This window comes from Meleagris gallopavo, chromosome 5, assembly GCF_905368555.1.
Source record: "Meleagris gallopavo chromosome 5, MGAL_WU_HG_1.1, whole genome shotgun sequence".
Lineage (NCBI taxonomy): Eukaryota > Metazoa > Chordata > Aves > Galliformes > Phasianidae > Meleagris > Meleagris gallopavo.
The window spans coordinates 40489034-40510415 of NC_139408.1; the positions used below are offsets into that span (position 1 = coordinate 40489034).

The following is a 21382-nucleotide window of genomic DNA, read 5'->3' on the forward strand; positions in this document are numbered from 1 at the left end:
ATATGTAGTATCCGTACTTCAAGAAGTTCAGACAGGCATTATTGTAAAATGGTACCCATACTGCAATTTATTATTTTCCTAATTTGACCTTGCAGAATTTTATTTCCTTGTTTTTAGCTTGGAAGCAGGAAAGTTATGGCAAAATGTTTTAGTCTAGTTCTATATTTACTGCAAAAAGAAGTAAAAGATAGCATATCTGCCACATGTTATTCTTAATTTGGCTACATTTAGGAAAGCTGGTGGCATCTGCTCAACTTTGCACTACAATTGTTACTTCTTCAAAACATTGAAATTAACTCATAAACACGCAGTTGCAAATAAAAATGATAAATAAGATAATAGGTATTTCATTACCAAAGCATCACAAAATACACCAATTTATTTATCTTTCTTTGCAGGAAACTCTACAATAATGGTTTTACCAGCATCCACAGCCATGCTTTTAATGGGACAAATCTGGATGCTATGTAAGTACCAGATAATCTCTTCTTTTAAAAAACAAACAAAAACAAAAAAGCAACACACAACACAAAAACCAACAAAAACAACACATGCAAGGAAAAATAAAGCAAAATACACCAACCTAGAATGAATACTCCCTACCTATTGGAGGTTCTTAAATAAATATCTTGTTCTAAATGTTTTTAAGGATCAAAGAGAGGATATTAATTTCAGCCAGCAATAAAAATATAGGTATTTTGATGTCTTTTGCAGAGTACTTGGATTTTATATACATGTATTTATAGGTCAGAAATAAAATCATAGCAGGTGATTCTAGTGTGAATTTTTTTTATTTCTGACCTGAAGCTATAATGAAATATCTTTTGGTCAAAAAGATTTCAAAGACAATTGAAATCTTACAAGGCAGTTTATTTTAATAAGTGTAATACTAGTAATGATAGCAGCGACATTTCACAGAAATTTCTTACCAGAAAAAAAAAAAAAGGGGGGGAGAGGGGCAATTGGGAGGAACCAGGCACATGACCTAAAAATGAGACATGTGCCTGTCCAAACCAAGAAACAATTATTTCAGCTTTCTCTTCATCTTCTTACTGTAGTTTCTGGAAAACTACTACTTACTGAATATACTTTTCACTGTTCACATGGAACAAATCTAGAAAGATTTTGGAATCTCCATTTGCTTTGGCAGAGCTTACTCAGGTGGAGTCTGGTTATCAAAATATTTCACAAGTTAAAGAAATTTCTTCATTGTGAACTCTTAAGTTAACCATAGAGGCACGAGGATACAGAAAATTTTCCTACTTCTTTATTTTAAATAGGTCTTGAGTTGTATAAAAATTCTGAAATACCATCTTTCACATGGGCTGAATCTCTGCAAACTGCCTCATTCTCCCTTGACACTTATCTGGACTTCTTGAAACCTAAAGAATTGGAGTAGATCTTATGAATTCAGTCATTCAACTTCTGTATGAAAAAGAAAATCTTTTCTTGATGACATTATGTTTGATACTAATGTCCACAGAAATCACAAGAAGTAAAATACATCTAAATGAACATGGCATCTCAACTAAATCCAAGCTTTATATGCAATTCTTAATACTTTTCTGCTAGCCAACTGAAAAACTGTGTAGTCCTTCACCTTCTCATATACTGATGAAACACATTTTAAATGAGACTCTATAGGAGTTTGTTTTTTTTCTTCTCTGATACTGTGCAAATGCTATTGCTTCTTGCCTCACTGGAATTTTTCTAATTATTAAAGAATTAGTTAATTATTTTATTAATTAAGTGGAATGTAGTTCTACATGATTCAGAGTCCGTGGCATTCTGCTTTATTTCACTGGATATGAAAAGGAGGAAACATGTATAAGTTTCTGCAAATACTGCTTATTATCTTTCAGAAAAAGTTTATAATCAATACTATTTAAGTGAATTTTTCCAGAGGCTGTTTATTATGTAGTAGTTAAAATCATTTAAATAAATAAATAGAAAATAAAAGCAGGCTTACCTTCAGGGCTTTGCCTACCAGAAGTAAAAATTGTTCATAACAACAGTTTTCTCCTAATTAAATCATAGAAGATTTACCTGGAGCAAAGCACAGCTCCAGATTTACAAGGCAAACTATGGAGCAGAACATCAGTGGTGAAGTCTTTATCTGTTTGATAAACTATATTGAAATTTCTAAACTAATTTTCTTAAGTAGTTTGATTACCATGTGCTAAGATAAAGTATAATTCTGTTAAGTGCAAGGGTGGAGATTTGTTGTTTCTAGTAGCAGCATTAAGTTAATGCAAAAGGTTAATATTTCATTTTCTTTATTCTGAGACTTTTAATTTGAACTCTCATTTATCTAGCAATGCACAGCAAAGAAAGGACCTGTTTTTCTCTGATCCAGGGCCCTTTGGACTAGATGAAACTAGAAGCAAAAATAAAAGAAGAGAAAAACAGTGAGGGAAAGATTTTCGTGGGTTTCGAATGATTACTTCAAAGAATAAAACAAGCAAAAAAAGGATAACAATAAAAAACAAAATTTCATTTTTGATGAATCGTTCAAAGATTCCACATGTTATCTATAAATAGAAGAAATATTGGGAATCCAAGAGGATACCTTCTACCATGTGGTATGCCTTTCAACCAGTCTTGCAGTACTGAATGACATAATTCAGGGAGGTTGAAAACTACACAGACGTAAGTGTGGAGTTGTGCATAAATGATTGCTGTGTTAAGCAATGGTGCTACCTATTAAGTCTTCTCATTCAACAAGAATCTGTGTTTATAGCAAACCATGATGTCTCCATACAGGTTTTATAACGGTAGGGAAGTAAAAGAACATGAATGAAGAGGTGAACTGTACTTTTACTGAACAGTGTCCATCTGAAAGTTGAATCTCCCCATTAAAAACATTAAATCCTGACAATTCTGCAGAATTCTGCAAAGTGTTGCTCCTGCAACTATGTTTATTTCTGTAAGGAAATTGATGAGGAAAGAAGTTTCTTAAGAACATAGTTCCAGTGAAGGGCAAAATGCATGAGATGAGCTTTTACAGAGCTAAATTACTGAAATGGTGAGTGTGCAATTTCAAAATCTAATTACAAAAATAACTCCAAAAGAATATATTTATTTTGGTATACGCTCCCAGGGATAATTTTTAATGCTTGGTCAAGCTCAGAGAGAAGATAAACAACAGTGTAGTAGAAGCACATGATGAATCCTTAACATTGCTCACATCTTTTGCAGACTCTCCATTTCTTCAACTTCCAATTAATAAACAAACAGGATATGTAATTAGACTAATGTATTACATGTCCAGAGCCTGTTTAATGGTGGATATAAGAAGTAGTTTTTACAATAGGGATGGCAAAACACTGTAACAGATTGTCCAGAGAGATGGCGTATGTCCTGTCTCTGGAGATATTCAAGGTCAGGCCGGACAAGACTCTGAGCAACATGATTGAGCTGTAGGTGTCCCTGCTCCCTGCAGGGAGCTGGACTAAATGATCTTCAATTGTCCCTTTCAACTCAAATGATTCTATAATTATATGATTCTGCGAGCTTCTAAAGCTAAAATCAAGAGTAGCTTTTCCTCAAGTGGACTATCTAATTTGTTGCTTTATGAAGCATCCATTGATAATGTCTGAATATTCATATATTTGTCATTTCATTTATAGAACAATTAAACCGTCACCTTATCCTACTCTATACTTCCTGCACACTTTGCACTGTGATGTTAATGTTTTTCTGATTGCCTCCCATTAACTCTCCAAATTGATTATTATTCTAGTGTCCCCACTGAGGACAGATATTCTCGGTCTTTCAACCTTTGTTTAGACATGTATCACTATTTGACATGTGCCACTATTGTGCTTTCCTTTTCTGCACTGCATTTAAATAACATTCAATACCATTAAGACATGCATAAAAGTGAGATTAAGGGTGCTCTTGTAAGGAGTTATGTTAGTTATACATAATCTTTTTTTGTCAAATGACTGTTTATCACAGTCTTATTTTTTTTTTCCATTTATAAGAAGTACCTATCAGAGTAAAAGATTAAACAACTGAAATCAATTATCATCAGGAAATTATATATTCTGATGAGCCTGAGACATCTGTGTGAAAACTGGCAAATAACGCTACAGCCTCTCCTTGTTAACGTATGGTTATGAACTTCCCATAAGTCTCCACTGAACCATTTCTGTTTGTCAATTTGAAGGTTTTTATCACATATGTGAACTATAAAATTTCAGGTTTATCACTATGTTATTCAAGTGTCAGGGGAAAATACTTCACAACTGGACAAATAATTTATCTGGCTGGGTAATAATATGTAGTTATCAATTCAGTCAGTTTAATTAGATCAGGCAGGATTTTGTGTCCTTCAGAACCATTGGATTATTCTTAGCTCTTGCTCTGTTTTAGGTTTTTGTATTAACTTTTTATTATTAACTTTTTGTATTAACAAGATAAAATCTTGAAATTTGCAAAATGAAGCAACAGCTCGAAACAAAGATTGTCATTTACAGAATTTGAGTTCTTCTCAAAAACTACACATGTAAGGTGATACTATAATACTTCATATTTTTAAAGAAACAAAGCTTATTTCAAACAGCAATAGATGACGAGAAAGAATAAGCTATTTTTCTGTGTAAGAAGCAAGGCTTTAGGCATTGGCATTGTCCAGTGAATAACATGCCAGAAATTTTTTTCTGGCACGGTTCCCTAAGACTCTATTTTGAATAGCCCAGCTGAAGAGCATTTACTTCTGCTCATTTCTCACTATGGTGATCAGTGTGAGCTTGTATACAACAAATGTTGTGGAAAAATTGCCACTGACTTCAACCAGGATGGGATTAAAAGCTTTACTTGTTTTTTTTCTAATTTTTTTTTTCTCCAAAACAAAGAACAATTGCACTGACTTTATTACTTTTACAGCTTAACCCCCAGTTCACCTATCTCGATTTAGAAGATTCTCCCAGCACAGAGGTAAAATGGTGATCCTTCTGCACTTCTCTGAGTTCACTGACTAATTTCAAATGGTGTTTTTATTACAGAGGTTAGAGTTAAGAGAGGTTTGACAGGTCATATACCTCCTCCGCTATCTGGCACAATGGGCTTAGCATTTTCATTGACATCCTCTGAGAGCAGGGGTTACAATCTTTCTTTTATATTTTTTTACTTTCCTAGATACATCACAAGCTAACTTTAAAAAGTTCATAGTAGTTACAGTACTCAACATCCTGACATCAACTGCATCATTGGCAATTTTGTCTGCTTTTATCTGTCCTTTTACACATGACCTCCACAAGGCAGATTGTTTGCTGTCCTTGCAAGGTTTCTGTTCTTTCACTTGGCTTTAAGAGGAACGATGTTTTACAGTCATCACATCATGTCATATTATTCTTCATCATTCTTGCACTGCAAGACCTCCTTCAGCCTTTGTTGGCAATATGTCAAGGAATCCTGATGCTTTTACTTATTCATCCTGAGTGACCCACTGTTGTTGCTAACCCAAGCTGTCTGTAATAATGTGTTCTGGGGCTGTTTTGTTGCTCCTAGACTGCCATCTCATGTTTTAATCTATGTTTTGCTACTCGTGCCTTTACTTTTCCCTTTATACAGAAAATTGATAAAAAGGAAACCTATTTTGGATATAAAGGGGAGAGTTAGTTGCCTTAGGCACCATGTTCCTTCAGGGCCTTTACAGCATTGATCATTTTGCCTTCCTTCATCAAGGGGATCATTCATTCCCCCCTGACAACTTTCCTTAGCAATTCTCTACGTTCTTCTCCTTAATGAGTCATATTGAATTTCTGCCCTGAAGCTCAGTCCTGCAGCATTTTACCATCTACACTGCTGTCTTAGTTCAAACTTCCCTCAAAGGTCTTGCCTTAGCACAGCACAGAAACAAGATGCTTGAAGTGTTGGGTATCACTGCTTATATAGTGCCCCTCAGCCAAGAGAACTGCATACTTGTTCCTTCCTCCTCAGGAACAACCATATCTGGTAAATTACTCTCACTGCCATCACAGGACTCTAGTTTCCAATGAAACTAAGTTAACAAACATGACTTGATTTGATGTCTGCAAGATACTTCACTTGTAAACTTTGAGATAGAATTTGACTGAACCAAGTAAAAATAACACAGGTCTTAACTGCTTGCTGAGGGAAAGAATCATCACAGTGAAGTCCTATCCACATCCCTGTGTATGTGTGCAGTGTGTATGTACATATAAACACATACAAATCTATATGTATATATATATATATATATATATATCACAACCTAATCTTCAGTCTCTTTTTATTGCTCAGCAAATTCAGCGTGTCCTGCCTATGTTTAAAAGATCTGGATGCTTATAGTCTTAGCTAACCAAGGGGATGGCATGAAGTACAACCTCATCAAGGAAATTAATGTGCTTTGATATTTTGTGGAGTACATTTTAGCTGAACATTTACTCCAAAACCACATTTTTATTCTAACCCTATGTCAAATGTACCCAACTCACACAGAACTTGGCATCATAAAATACATGATGAACATAAAAATAACGCTTGTTTTTCCATTTCACCATGTTCTGTGTATATCTGCTCTTTGCAGAAATTTCGTAGAAGTGTTCAGTGCTCTACATTGACTGTGCCTCCAGCACAAAAGCAGGACGCCTGTGCTTCTACTGTTTACTGAATTTATGTTTTCTCTTTGTAGACCGGCTACTGTGGAATTACCAAAACCAATTATTTCTCCCAGTTTCTTCCACAAAAACTCCATAAACTGTCTTGGCCCATTGAGAACAAAAGTCTCAGAAATAAATGCATAGCCTTTCAATTGCAGTTTGCATCTTGACTAAATTATCTGCAATCCGTATATACAAGGGCTGCTTCAAAAGTAATACCCTATTTTACTATGTTGGCCCACAACGTTGGAGGTGGATGTGGATGGTAGGGCAGTAGAGGTCGAACTTTCCTTCCGTTGTTCTGATGGCAGAAGGGGGGCAGTCTGACAGAATGGTGTCTGACACGGAAATCCAGATGGAGCAAATGCGTGTCATTTAATTCCTCCATTCAGAAAAATGGCACCCACTGACAGTCACTGGCACTTGTTGAACATTGATGGAGACCAAATAGTGGACGTGAGCACAACGAGGCAGTGTGTGGTATGTTTCAGTAATGGCAGGAGTGAGTTGGAATACAAGCCATATTCCAGATGCACCACTGCCATGCTACACAACGAAGAGTGTCTTGATCAGCTAATCAATGGAAATTGGCAGATTATGAAAAAAGAACTGTATATAGAGCTGAATGCTGGCTTCAATTCACTGGAAATTGTGGTGGCAATGTTCTAATATAGCAAAGTTTTGTTCCAAGTAGGTCCCACAAGTAACACAGTAACAGAAAGAACACTGTATGCAAGTTTGTCAGGATCTATTGAAGCAATATGAGGTTGAAAGTGACGGTTTCCTGGATTGCATCATTACTGTTAATGAGACAAGATGTGATGACATCACTGAACTGGGAAAAAAAAGGCAGTGATAACATGTGAATTTCCCATCAAGAACACAACATTGAGGGGGTAAAGTGATGTGCAGCGTTGTTTGGGCTAAGAATGGGGTGATCCCTCAGGATTTCCAGGAACCCAGACAAAACTACATCACAACACTAAGCTGAAGGCTCTTATTTTCCAGAGTCAGTCCTGAGAATACAGCCTTTCTCTTGCACATTAACACCAGGCTCCATACCAGTTTGAAGATCATGGAGCACATTTCTGATCTTGGCTGTACTGTCCTACCATAGCCACTGCATAATCCAGATTTGGTGTCTTCTGACTTCCAGCTGTTCAGGACAGTGTAAGATGGACTGCAAGGGTCATCCAAACAGCTGCGAAACAGTGGGTCACCTCTGCTGGTACAGATTTTTATGAGCATGCAGGCTCTTGTTCATCGCTGGTAAAAATGAATAGCCAGTGGTGGTGACTATGTTGAAAAGTAGGGTTTTGCAGCTGAGAATTTGCTCTATCAAATAGTGTATTGTGCTCTTTGTATCTGTTGTGGTATCCATGGAAATAAATAAGAGGCATTACTTTTGGAGCAGCCTATGTATTTTTACATTTCTCACATTATCATTTCAAACCACGGTAAACAAGAATTCATCTTAAAAATGATCAAGATTCATTCTAGATTAGTCACTATTAATGTAACCTAGAAATGCAAAAAATGAACTTAAAATTGAGTGTTTCAGTTGGGTTGTATTACTTTTTTTTCAGCGTTCAGTAGCATTGCATTGCCTGCCTTTAACCATGTACCTTTAACTTGACTCTGCTATGGAGTGGTCCTTCACATATTATTTTTGTCAATCTATTTAGACAAGTCAACTTGATTATCTTTCACCTATGGATGACTGTTTCCAAATGCCTGTGTTTTGTCTGTTTCTGCAGCTATCTGCACAAGAACAAATACCTGAAAGTTATCAATGAAGATGCATTTCTAGGAGTGCATAGTGGACCAACTCTACTGTGAGTAGGAGAAAGTGATGTAAAGAAAGCCTTAAAAATAATATAATTTTGTTTACACTTTCTTTTCAACTGTCATAAATAGTAGAACAGAGGGGTGGGAATTGCAAGTTAACAAAAAGATGATCAGCAACAAAAGTTTTTCTACAGGAGACCAATTTACTCTTAGAATTAGTTTTTCTCCAATTTTTTCTTCTGAAAGATTCTATGCTACAATCTGTCTCATGACCATGAAATGGGAGTACAACTGTAAAACATGGGACTGTTGTATCATACCAGTAAAGGAAATGGAAACAGAGATGAAAATTGAATTTTAGTCAGAATAAATTTACTTGTCGTGCTGCCTTATCTTCTTTCTCATGTAACCTGGCTTCCAGCCTCATTGTCATCTCAAGGATTTTAATATATAATTATGTCATTTTTGGTTCAGGCATCTAGCTGTTGTTAGCTTCATTAGCTGGCATGGGAATCTGTGGACATTGGATCTTCTTCAAGAAGAAAGTTCCATTTAAAATACTCTTTCTGTGGAAAAAGATTGCCGAAAGATAAATATTCCATTCCCTGAGGAAATGAATGTTATTGCCTACAATAGTCAAAATGATCTCAACAAATGAGACTCTTTCTGCCTTGCCACCCTATCAAGCTGCCAGAACTTATCATCTTGAGATTCTTTTATACACTCTTGAAGTTATGGTTGATAGAACTTCTATTCCACAGATATATAGTTTACTACTCTTTTTCTGATCAGGACTTCAGCAGCAACAGCAACTTAAAAAATAAAATAATTACCTTGGGTCCACCCCAAGAGGATAATTTTCTTCCATTTCTACTTTAAAGAAAGCCAGTGGAAAATATCTAACTTAAAAAGAATTATCCTAGATATATTACACGAGTTTGGGCATACTCTAGGTGGTATACATAGGTTAGGTGGTATGTTTAGAAAGATATTAAAAATCGAGGTATATTTCTGTTTATAAATTTGCAGTTTGTAATAGCAAAGAAAGAGGGGAGTTGGATCACTGAAGAGAGGAGAAAAAATGCCAGTAATTCTGATTCCTCTCATTGCTGTATATACAGATGTATGGACTGCTCCCTATGGAAAACTATTTTAGCAGCATAATGACAGTGCACTGCTCTTACCCTCAAAATGAATTCTTGACTAGGATTCAGAGAACCTGGTTTACAAAATGTATGAACAAGAGCTGACACCTAGAATACAAGTTCAGCAGAGTACAATGAAAATATAATCAGGCTTACAGTATAGTTAGATTTTGCAAAATATACAGTCTGAATTCAAAATATTATTAATTCTTGTATAAGATATATGTGAACAATTAATTATCTGTAGAAAGCAGAGATATTTTTTAAAACATTGCTTCCCCTACTGGGAATCAGTCCTACCTTAGGAAGATCCACCCCGTTCATGCCACTGGGCAAAAACAGTTATTCAAGCAATGGGAACAGTCTGCATTCTGTTAAGCAAACAGTAAGAATTTGTAGATGTAAAGACTCTGCTTAAATGAAAATAATGTGTATCGTAAGCCCAGCTTAGAATAGCTTTTGTAACTACTATACTAGTACAATACTATGAAGACTGGGTATGATTAGATAAAAATTCCTTAATTGTGCTGCTATACATTCACTCTCATTTTCTCAATTAATCTGTCTTTTAAATTTTCATTATCATTTGATTTCATATTACAGCTGCATGTCTCTGACTGTGAAAAAAGTTTGAAAAAACATACCAGTTACCTCTAGTTTTGAATTTCATTTTAAAAAATAAAGACCAAAAATAATAATCCTTAAAAATATATCAAATCTGAGCAGTAAAATATTTAACACCTGTATCATATATACAGATCACTCAGCTTATTAAATCATAAGCTATGCTTTATTTATGTATTCATCTGAAGCTTACCTATGGCTTATGTAATATTCAGTTTCATATAAATTCCAATTTCCTGTAAGGTAAGAAACAGCAGAAAAACGTCATAGGATTTATAAGAAACCATATGGAAAAACAAAAAACTTTAAACATGGGCGAGGGCATTTGTGTTAGCTGCACACTCCAAAGCATATACATCTGCTATTGCAAATCAATCACTTCCAAGAGCTGAACGAGCTCTAACCGCCAGCAACACGAATGCTGGATCTGGGCTAGAAGTGAACTTTTCCAGCATTTTACCACATCCCTGAACACTTGGTGTCTTCCACAAGGAGTGTGGTTGCCTGGTTTCCAGGTGCAAGCTTTAGTGGAGGTTTGCCGAAGTACTTTTGGAAGTCCTAGGAGACTACAAGAGCAGGTTTTTATCACAATGCTCAGAGAGATTCGTTTCTAAAGCAAGACTTTACCAAAGACCTTTACTTGCTGATTCTATCAGACATATCATCTTAGTCTATACCTTTAATTAATTGTTGTTCTTGTTAGATTTCCAAAAAAAGTCTAGTGCAGACATCAGAGCCTGATAGGCACATGCTTCCCAATGTTCCAAAAACTGTTGGTTCATTTGCTGCCTTTGTGTTCTGGGACTAAATGGGGCTAAGTTGGAGGATGCACACCTCCTCTCCTAATTCAATTCTTTCCTCCTTAAGCTCCTTCAAAACTTTTCAGTGAAAACCATCCAGTCCTGCTTACTCATTATTCGTTTTATCAGTTTCCTGTCTCTTTTATAGTCAAGACTATCAGACTTCTTGTTTTTAAAAGTGAGCCAGCTACAGCTTCACAGTAGTAGCAGGATAGTCTGTGCACTGTAAATACAGCTGTGTTTTAAAAATGTCTTAGTTATGTATATAATTAGATATTAATAAGGCTGACATAACTGTATTTTTCTTAGTAGTCCAGAATCAGAACTGATCATACAATGAAACAAGATAAAGCATCATTCAGGAAAATTTGTGTTCTATATGTATGTTAATGTAGACTAAGATACAATAGTCTGGCAAACCAGTAAGTCCTTATTACTTTCTATAAAAATATTTGATAATTCCACGATCATCCTTGATGCAACTTTCTATACTTTTCTACCTTATTTACCCATTGTAAACGGCATGTAGTATTTACAGAACTGCATATAGTATTTAAAATGTAGTCATCTTAGATTTACGGAGTGAAGATTTTCTACTTCTTTCCTAAAAATACTAAGCATTCTATTTCCCTTCAACATTATTGCATAACAATGTGCCGAGATTTGCAGGGAGGACTTCAAGATCTACCCAGAGTGCTAGGTAAATTAAACATCATTGTAATTCTACCTACTGTTAAGATAGCTTTTCCTAAATGCACTTTGCATCAATATTGAATCGCATCTACCGCTCAGTCACTTAGTATTGCAGGATTCTTCAGCTTCTTTTCTCAGACATCCTTAGCTTTCAATACACTATATTATTTTTTGTCAGAAAGAAACTTCATTGCTTCCAGTCTCATTGGCTTTTCAGATTATTTATGAATATTTCAATAGTACCAGCACTAGCCTAGGCCCTGTGAACTTTTGCTGCTATGATGTGTATATTCTGATATCATCTTCCATTCTTTCTCTACTATGACAACTTATGCTAAATTTGCAGGCTTTTTCCCCACTATTTTTACTTGTTTATTAATCCACGAGAGCTATTCTTCTTGTTACATAACCTCTTAGTTATTGCAACTGCCCTTGATATCTGACTTTTTCAAGGCTTTTCAAAAATAAAAACTTCATTGTGCAAACTGCATCATCTTTTTCCATATGGTTATATGAGAACATCTTCAAAGAGTGCCCAAGAATTTGTGATGCGCCACTTTTCCCTCCCAAAAAGCCTTAGCAACTCCCATCACACAGCATTTAACCATGTTCCCTTCCTGCAGGTAGCTACCACCACCATGAGGACTTGATGGAGACCCATGGGGGTTGCCAAAAGGCCAGCTTTATCTTGGTAAGATCTGCTCCAAGATCTACTTTACCAAGATGTTTTGCTTAGAAGGAGGTCTAAGCAAATGGAGAAAATAGTGAAAAATAAAAAACCACAGGTAAAGGCAACTAAGTTAATTGAGGGATTAGCCTGGACAAGGGAAGGCTCAAGAGACACTTACCAGTGTATATAAGTATTTCAAATTGGATGGGGTTGGAGCTGGCAAAATGCAGCCAGATCTCATTGGTAGCAACAGAACAAGAGGCAAGCACAAAATGAAATACAGAAAAGTTTAGTTCACTGTAAGATTAATCTTCTTTACTGTGTGGGTAGTCAAATGCTGAACAAGCTGACTAATCAGGTTGTAGGGTATCCATTCCTTGAGGTACTGAGAACTGAACAAGACACAGCTTTGACCAACTGGCTCCAAGTGGCTGCTTTGAGGAGGGAGGTCAAACTGGATGACCTCTGGATTCGACTTACTCTGAGACTCTATAAAAGACAAAATGACAGGAGGGAGCATTCAGACTGTCGTAAGACCCATTTCAGGAGCTTAGCATAAACATGTACAGCCTACTGAAAAAGATCTAGACGAACAAAAAGGAAGCTGATGTCACTGAAATCAACTAGTTGTGACATATTCAAATACATATAATAGCAAAGAAGCTATTAGATGTAAAAAGCCCTCCTTCAGACAGTGGGAGCAATTTCTAACTTACTAACACTAGCGAATCAAAAGGAAAAATAAGGCAATGTAATAACAAGAGATTTAGAAGCAATTTTTTTCAAAGAATAAAATTAGTAATTATTTTCTTTTAGATGCAGGAAACCAGTCAGAGTGGGTGAGACTTAGAGGGATAACAACAGCACTTTTGGAAAACAATGAGTAGGAAAAAGAAGAACTATTTATTAGCATGATGTTTCATGATGAAAGTGCTAATGCTCCCACAACAGAAACTTTTTTACTGGTTTACTTCTTTATAGAGCTAACTCCGAGAAAAGACCTTGATCTCCAGCATCATTAGAAGAAGTTTGATATAATGCAAATAAACGAGAGCCAAAGACTAGCAGGATCTGATGATATTCAAGTGGCTTAAGGAAATCCATAAACAGTGCAACGTCAGATTCAGTTCCAGAAAACAGAAAGCAGCAAATATTAATTTTTTTGTGAGCATTTCAGGATAGCCTGAGATAGAGCATTTTAATTTCAGATTATAAAGGACATTGTTTTAGCAATTATAAGCTGCCTGAACATATTAAAATGAGTCTAAAGAAGCCTGAAGGAAAATAGTTCTTCCAATGGAAGATGCAGTTTTGTTAAAGAATTTTGAGAACTTTATTTTTGTACATCGTCTCTGAAATTGTAAATTTAAAGTCCTGGTATTTATCATCTCTACTCTCATCTATGAGACATTAAAGATGAACTTTAAAACACATACATACCTACAAATTATACATAGTATTCCTAAAGAAGGTTATGCTCATGTACATAGAATTATATATATAATTGTATATTAGTAAAAGTATCAGAATCTGAAGATTAAGTGATTTAATTACTCTATGGTATAAAGTTAAGGTTTATTTAGTTCATAAGAATATGCTGTATATATGTTTTTTGTTTTTTTGGAAATGGAATATACTTACGTAGCTTCCTAAATCCCCACCTACCCTGGATTTTATTTCTGCTATAGAATTCTATGAAACTCATAAACCACTATGAGAATCTGAAACATTTCAGATCCAATCACTTACTATTCTCAGTTTTGTCTGTTTCTTCCTTTACAAAGGGATGTCTCCAGAACAGTCATTGTTAATCTTCCTGTCAAAGGATTGGAAAGCCTTAAAGAACTAATGGCCCAAAACACATGGACGTTAAAGAAATTACCAGCTGTAAAGATATTTCTTCAGCTAATTCGAGCTGATCTGTCCTATCCAAGTCACTGCTGTGCTTTCAAGAACTGGAAAAAGAACAGTGGGTGAGTTTTTAAAAGATAGAAGTAAAGACAATTTTTAAATATTAATACAAAAGTACATAATCAGCACTTTTATGAACATTTTCTCTAGTTCTTGAGTACATTCTTTGAAACAAAGGGATACAGTTTCAAACTCAAAAAGGAAATAATTTTTGATACATCACAGGATCAGTAAGACCTTTTGCAAAGCTCTTCCTATTGCTAAGCCCAGAAGAAAAAACAAACAAACAAACAAAGTGCTATATCAAGGGCTGCAAAAATAAGTTTTGGGGGGTTTGCAACCTCATGTTTCAGATACTTTCTAACTGAAAATATATGAGAATATATGATTCTGAAATAACTATTTTGTAAGGATTTCTAGCCTTTCATCAGAACAGGTGCTGAGAGCTTTTGGAGTGGGGGGGGAAAAAAAAAAGCATTTATAGATGTCCTAGTGGAACCCAGCAGCTCATCTCCTGGGGGAATGCACATGGGGAGGAACACTGTGCTGTGGTTAGCAGGACAACTCTAGAATGCAGAATTCAAATCCATTATAATTTTCTCTAAAGCTGAATAAGTTTTAAGAGCTATGAATTGTTATTCTGGCCATTCTCTGTTTTAAGAAGACAGCCTCAATCTTCAGTAATGCAGTATTTGTAGTTTGAATTTATACTATACTAAAATATGCTATGATAAATTTATGAATTATTCAAGAATAAACTCATATACCAATACTATTCACAATTACAATGGAATGGGAAAATGAGATCAAACAAAACAGAGGAGGAGAGAGATTCAAAACCTAGACAAGTAGAATGCGCAGAGAGAGCTCAGCACAATCAGATGCTAAAATGAAACAGAGATATGCTTGTCCGTTAGCAGACACCAATATTTCTCAGATTTAATTGTAGGCAATCTCAAATTGTAAGCAACTTCAAATTCTAAGCAACTGGAAATGAAAAATGCTAAAGCTTATTTGACAATGGATAGCAGAGGTAAAAAAAAAAAAAAAAAAAAAGATACCTAATTGCAACTTTTTTTCTAGTAAAAAACATATTTTTTATAACAAATGCAGATGCATGACACCATGATGTACAGTATTCTTAGATACTACCAACTCTTTGAAAGGGTAGATATCTGCAGGACAAGGGGAAATGGTTTTAAGTTGAGGGAGGGAAGATTTAGGTTGGATGCCAGGGGGAAGTTCTTTACAGAGAGAGTGGTGAGGTACTGCCCAGAGAGGCTGTGGATGCCCCATCCCTGGAGGTTTCAAAGCCAGATTGGATGGGGCCCTGGGCAGCCTGGTCTAGTAATAAACTGGGAGGTTGGTGGCCCTGCATGTGGCAGGGGAGTTGGAGAGTCACGATCCTGGAGGTCCCTTCCAACCCTGGCCATTCTGTGATACTATGTTGGTAGTTAGCTGTAAGGAAGGTGGAGAAAATGCACAGAACAGAAATGATAATTATTAAAGTTCTGTGAAAAACTGAGTTGTGAGTAAAAATAAAAGAGGAATACAATACTGTGTGTTATCTAGAAAGTTATAAGGAGGCTTGTGAACGACTAAGAATGTGGATTCCAAGAAATAAGAGGGATTATAGAAGTTGGCAGACCAACTTTCTTTTGGGGATATCTGATAGGCACCAAGAAAATAAAGATGTAGGTTAAAAAACAGCAGCTATTCTGATAACGAATTTTCTGTTTGATCTCAGAAATTCTCAAGTTTTTCATTTACTTTATGTTCTGCTAACAAATACGTAATTGATTGCATTATTATAGCTACATTTTCCTTTGGTAATTTTTTTTTGAAGTGCTCCCTTTGTTCACCTCAAATGTAAATGCCAGTGGTGATTTCCCTCTGTCCTCTTTCAGAATTCTGGAGTACTTGATGTGTAACCAGACTGGCAGTCACAGTTTTCGAAATAGAAGATCGCTCAGAGCTATCAGAGAACCGTTTTACAAAGATCATACAGAAGAATACACAGACCGCACTGATTCTGTTTATGACAAAAACACCAAGTTCAGGAATTTCCATGAAAATTCCCAATATTATATATTTTTGGAAGAACACGGGGAAGAAAATGTTGGGTTTGGCCAAGAGCTCAAAAACCCTCAAACTGAAGACATGCAGGCCTTTGACAGTCATTATGACTATCTTGTCTGTGGAGGCAATGAGGATGTAATATGCACTCCAGAGCCTGATGAGTTTAATCCCTGTGAGGACATAATGGGATACCAGTTTCTGAGGATTGTGGTATGGTTTGTGAACTTGCTGGCCATTGTAGGTAATGTTTTTGTCCTTTTTATCCTCCTAACCAGCCATTACAAACTGACTGTACCACGCTTTCTTATGTGCAACTTAGCCTTTGCTGATTTTTGTATGGGGTTATATCTTCTCCTGATTGCTTCAGTGGACCTCTACACCAGATCAGAGTACTATAATCATGCTATAGAATGGCAGACAGGGCCTGGTTGCAACACAGCAGGTTTCTTCACAGTCTTTGCTAGTGAGCTTTCTGTATACACACTCACTGTGATCACCCTGGAGCGCTGGTATGCCATCACCTTTGCCATGAGTCCCAATCGAAAGATTCGCCTCCGGCATGCTTTGGTTATCATGCTGGGAGGTTGGCTTTCATGCTTTCTTCTTGCCCTTTTGCCACTGGTTGGAGTCAGCAGCTACAGCAAAGTCAGCATCTGCTTACCTATGGACACTGAAACGCCAGTGGCTGAAGCCTATGTTGTCTTTGTTTTAATATGTAACATTATTGCTTTTGTCATCATTTGTGCCTGCTACATAAAAATCTATATCACTGTGCGAAACCCTCAGTACAAGTCAGGAGACAAAGACACCAAAATTGCCAAGAGGATGGCTGTGTTGATTTTCACTGACTTTCTGTGCATGGCTCCTATCTCTTTCCATGCCCTATCTGCTATCATGAACAAACCATTGATAACAGTCACTAATTCCAAGATTTTGTTGGTACTTTTCTATCCACTCAATTCTTGCGCCAACCCATTTCTATATGCTATTTTCACCAAAGCTTTCCGAAGAGATGTGTTTATCCTGCTGAGCAAGTTTGGTATATGTGAGCATCAGGCTCAAGTCTACAGAGGTCAGACAATCTCAGTCAAAAACAGCAGTGGCTCTTATGGGCAGAGAATCAGCCGAGGGTTAGGTCAGATTCTTACAAGCATCCAAGACCCAGTCAACGATTACCTTCCTGCTATGACAATGCAAAACCAAATTCTTGTGGAAGAATGCAAGCAAACTGAGCTATGATGTCTCAAAGTCACACAGTCAAAATTTTGTCAACATGTTGTTGTGTACACAGTAGATTGAGTGAGAAGTGCACATTTTCTCCCTATTTTCCCCTACCCTACCCTTGTGGTGGATGATGTACCATCAGAAAGACAATTCTTTCTCTTGAAACTTCTTGTCTCACATTCATACCAATACAGGTCACAAGATACTGTTACAATTATACTGCTGGAAATGGATGGGAAAGTTATATATATGTGTAGGAAAATTAACATATAGAAAAAGACAGCAACTATTAAAAGTACCCTTATCTAAAGAAAATAAAGAAGGAGACCAAGCATAAAATATCAGGGAACTTTTATGACTGAAAAAGAATGTAGTTTTATAGATAAAGTTATATTTTAAGCTATTAGTTGGAGATCTCAAATGCCAATTGGCTATTTGTCAAATGGTTAAGTTTTTTCTTTTAAGAGCAAATTCCTAAAACCTCCACCTAAGGTAAAATGGAACAGATTACTTCTGCTTCTACCACCCTGACATGCAATTTATCAGTTTTTGGTTTAGTTGGGTGAATTGCAAGAAGAAGCCTCTTCATATTACATTTATAGTGATTAAAGGCTAATATCATTGACTCTACTGCTATCCATAACTGATGATAAACGTGGGCATTTGCCCTCGTGTGCACTCTTCCTATCAGTTTCTCTCACTATTTCATGAACCTAAATAGGAAATGGTTTAGTCTGAATTTCTTTTGAAGATCAGTCTACCCAGTCAAGTTAATGATTTTCATATTTTTTCTTTCTAAAACCTAAGATTGTACTAAATTTTTACACCACCTCATTCTTTACCTAACCCCAGTCCTGTTTTGTCTGAACATCAAGAAGCACTTCTTCACTCTGTGTGTGGCTGAGCACTGGCACAGGCTGCCCATAGAGGTGTGAAATCTCCTTGGAGATCTCCAAAAGTCTCCTGGACATGGTGCTGGGCAGCCTGCTCTGGTTGACCCTTCTTGAGAAGTGGTTGGAGCAGACGGACCCACAGGTCCCTTCCAGCCTCAACCATTTTGAGATTCCATGAATCTGTCCACATTTATCATCACAGAATTGCAGGGGTTGGATCTCTGGAGATCATCTAGTCCAACCCCCCCTGCTAAGGCAGGTTCCCTATAGTAGGTTGCAAAGGAAATCACTCAGGTGTGTTTTGAAATCTTCAAAGAAGGAGGCTCCACAATCTTTCCAGGTAACCTGTTCCAGTGTTCTGTCACCCTCAAAGTAATGAAGTTTTTTTTCATGTTTATATGGAACTCTCTATGACCATTGTACCTTGTCCTGTCTGGGCATCACTGGAAAAAGAAACCTGGCGCCATCCAATTGACTCAAGGTATTACACTAAACACTCTACTGCTATCCATACTTACCTCCCCCTTACATGGCTAGAATAACTTTCCTTCTAGCACTTGCTGTGCTGAGCTTGCATCTACACTTAAAAAAAAAAAAAAAAAAGTGTATCCTGCTTTCAGGCTACTTCATGCCCTTCAGGTACTGAATTGAAGGCCAACTGCTAGCTCCTGCAACATGTCTTAAGAACATCTCTCTGCTCTGAGGGGAGACTTATATCTGAACTTCACATCATTTGCAGTTCAGCTACATCCAGGACATGGCTAGTTTATGGGTGGCCGCTGTGTTCCTGCAGCTTAGGTGCACACTCTCCACACTGTACTGAAGGAAATGCAAACTCAGATACTAGGTACATCACGCAGACTCTTGCTACTGTGAAGCACTAAACCATTCTGCTGTCACACTTGCTGCTAAAAAGGGTCAGATCACAGATGAAGCTTGGCCGTGCTCAGTTCATCTGCATGCAGTAAGCAAACATACTGTGGTATGGGAGTCTATGTCTCTATATGTCTCTGGACTATTACAAGATAGCAATTGATCATTTCACCCATCAATTTTGAAGGCCTATCATGAGAACAGAGAATACTCAATGAATCTCCACCTTCAGGTAGGTATTTTAAAGTTCCATTTGTAACATCTACACTATCAATACTATTTTCATGGAATTACAGGCTTTGGGGAACAGTGATTAAACTGAACAGACAGCAGTCGGATCTTCTATAGTGAGAGTTAGTAATATTCAGACAAACATAATGGCAGAGTCCTTTCAAAAGTGAGCTACTACAGCCAGTAACTGCACAATTGTGAATACCATGTACTATTTCAGTTCAAAAACAATTTGATTCCATATTCCTGATTATAAATACAAGCTGCTTCCATGTGCGGAAACAAGCACTTAGATTCACCAACAATGTGACATGGTCTCATAAAAAAAATATTACGTCATTGTTAAATCCATTTAAAAAAATTGCATTACTGATTAATTTACCTGCCTATTTTGGGGAGGAGCGTGCTTCCATTTTCATTTTACTTTCAGCTGACTTGGAAACAGGTACCACTCTGTGGCCTGGACTCAGCAGGTGATAATCAGAAATGCAAATGTAGTTCCTTAGTGCATTAATTCTTCTAATCTCCTAGGGCAAACACCCCTGGAACTGTTGTTTTCAGAACACATGGCCCTGTCCAAGAGTATACGAAGCAAGTTATAAGATGCAACTCCCTGCCCTCAAGTTGTATTGTACTTCTGATTCTGGAGTAATCATTACAGGGAGAAAAAGTTACCCATCCATACTTTGATGAGTGCCTTTATCACTTCAACAGCTAAGACAATAAGTTCCAATGAATATACTGTATATTCATGCTATACATTTCATATCTGCAAGGGTACCAGCAGGAAAAAATTCCCAGCTTGAATTATGGTCTTTTTTTTTTTCAGAAGAAGAGAAAAGACTAAATTAGTATTAATTTAAAAAATATTTTTAAAACTACCACAGATCACTTATTTCGAACTTCTTAAACTTTTTTTTTTTTTTTTTTTTTTTTTTTTTTTTTTTTTTTTTTACCTTAAGCTAAATCAGAAGGTTTATTTCATGGAATTACTAAGACATTGGAAAGATGTGGTGTGTTGGACTGATTGCAGAATGCTTTTGAATTAATGCAGTCATTTGCTGTTACCTTTGAAAGATACATTGTTGAACTTTTTTAACCTCCTATCTCTGCATATCTATTTTTTGTCAATTGAAAGGATTCTGTAATATTGCCTTTATGAACAAAGTTAGGTATTTTTTGTCTTGTATAGTCTTTATTGTGTTAAAGCTGATGAAAAATATTTTATTTTAAAATCTATGGGAAACATCCAGACAGTAGACTTTGAATAATTTATTTGCCAGATTTTTACCTGTAAATAGTTGTATCCTATAGAAATTTTCTCACATTTCTGCTCTGGTCAGCTCCTTCAGCCATTCTGGTTCTGCTTATATCCTGATGTAATACTTTCTATTTAAAATGTCTCAGCAAGAAGTACTATTTCTGGTATGAAGTACTTCCTTTTTCCCTCTAGAATACTTCAGGAATAACTCAGAGTATTGGAATAAAATTTTTTGTTTGAAATTGTAAAAGGCCCAGAGAGCTTTTCTGAAAATCTTAAGCAATTTTTTCTACAAAAGTAAAGAATATTTCTCCTGAACTTAGCCTCACTGTTCTGCTTGGCAATTGCATGATGGATGGGTGTGCTTGGGATAAGACAGATGCCTGCCTGATCTTCTATGCTTCTCTCACCACACCTTGTTAGCAGATCACAATCAGGATTTTGGCACAGACAGACTTTTAGACTGTTCCATTACAGCCACTTGCCGTTGTGTTCAAGCAGATCCCCAATTCAGACTGCAAAGTCATCTTTGACTGTACCTTTCTTCATCAGGCCTGATCA

General features: G+C 36.4%; 1 protein-coding gene across 1 annotated transcript in view; it reads left to right on the forward strand.

Annotated features, from left to right (window-relative positions):
- TSHR (thyroid stimulating hormone receptor) overlaps positions 1–21071 on the forward strand; it is a 52031-nt gene extending 30960 nt beyond the window's left edge. The window contains exons 7-10 of the mRNA XM_003206650.5: positions 399–467; positions 8387–8464; positions 14134–14322; positions 16168–21071. Of these exons, the coding sequence (XP_003206698.1) occupies positions 399–467; positions 8387–8464; positions 14134–14322; positions 16168–17578 (1747 nt within the window). The 3' untranslated portion in view covers positions 17579–21071. The remainder of the gene's footprint in view (positions 1–398; positions 468–8386; positions 8465–14133; positions 14323–16167) is intronic.
- The last annotated feature ends 311 nt before the right edge of the window (positions 21072–21382 follow it).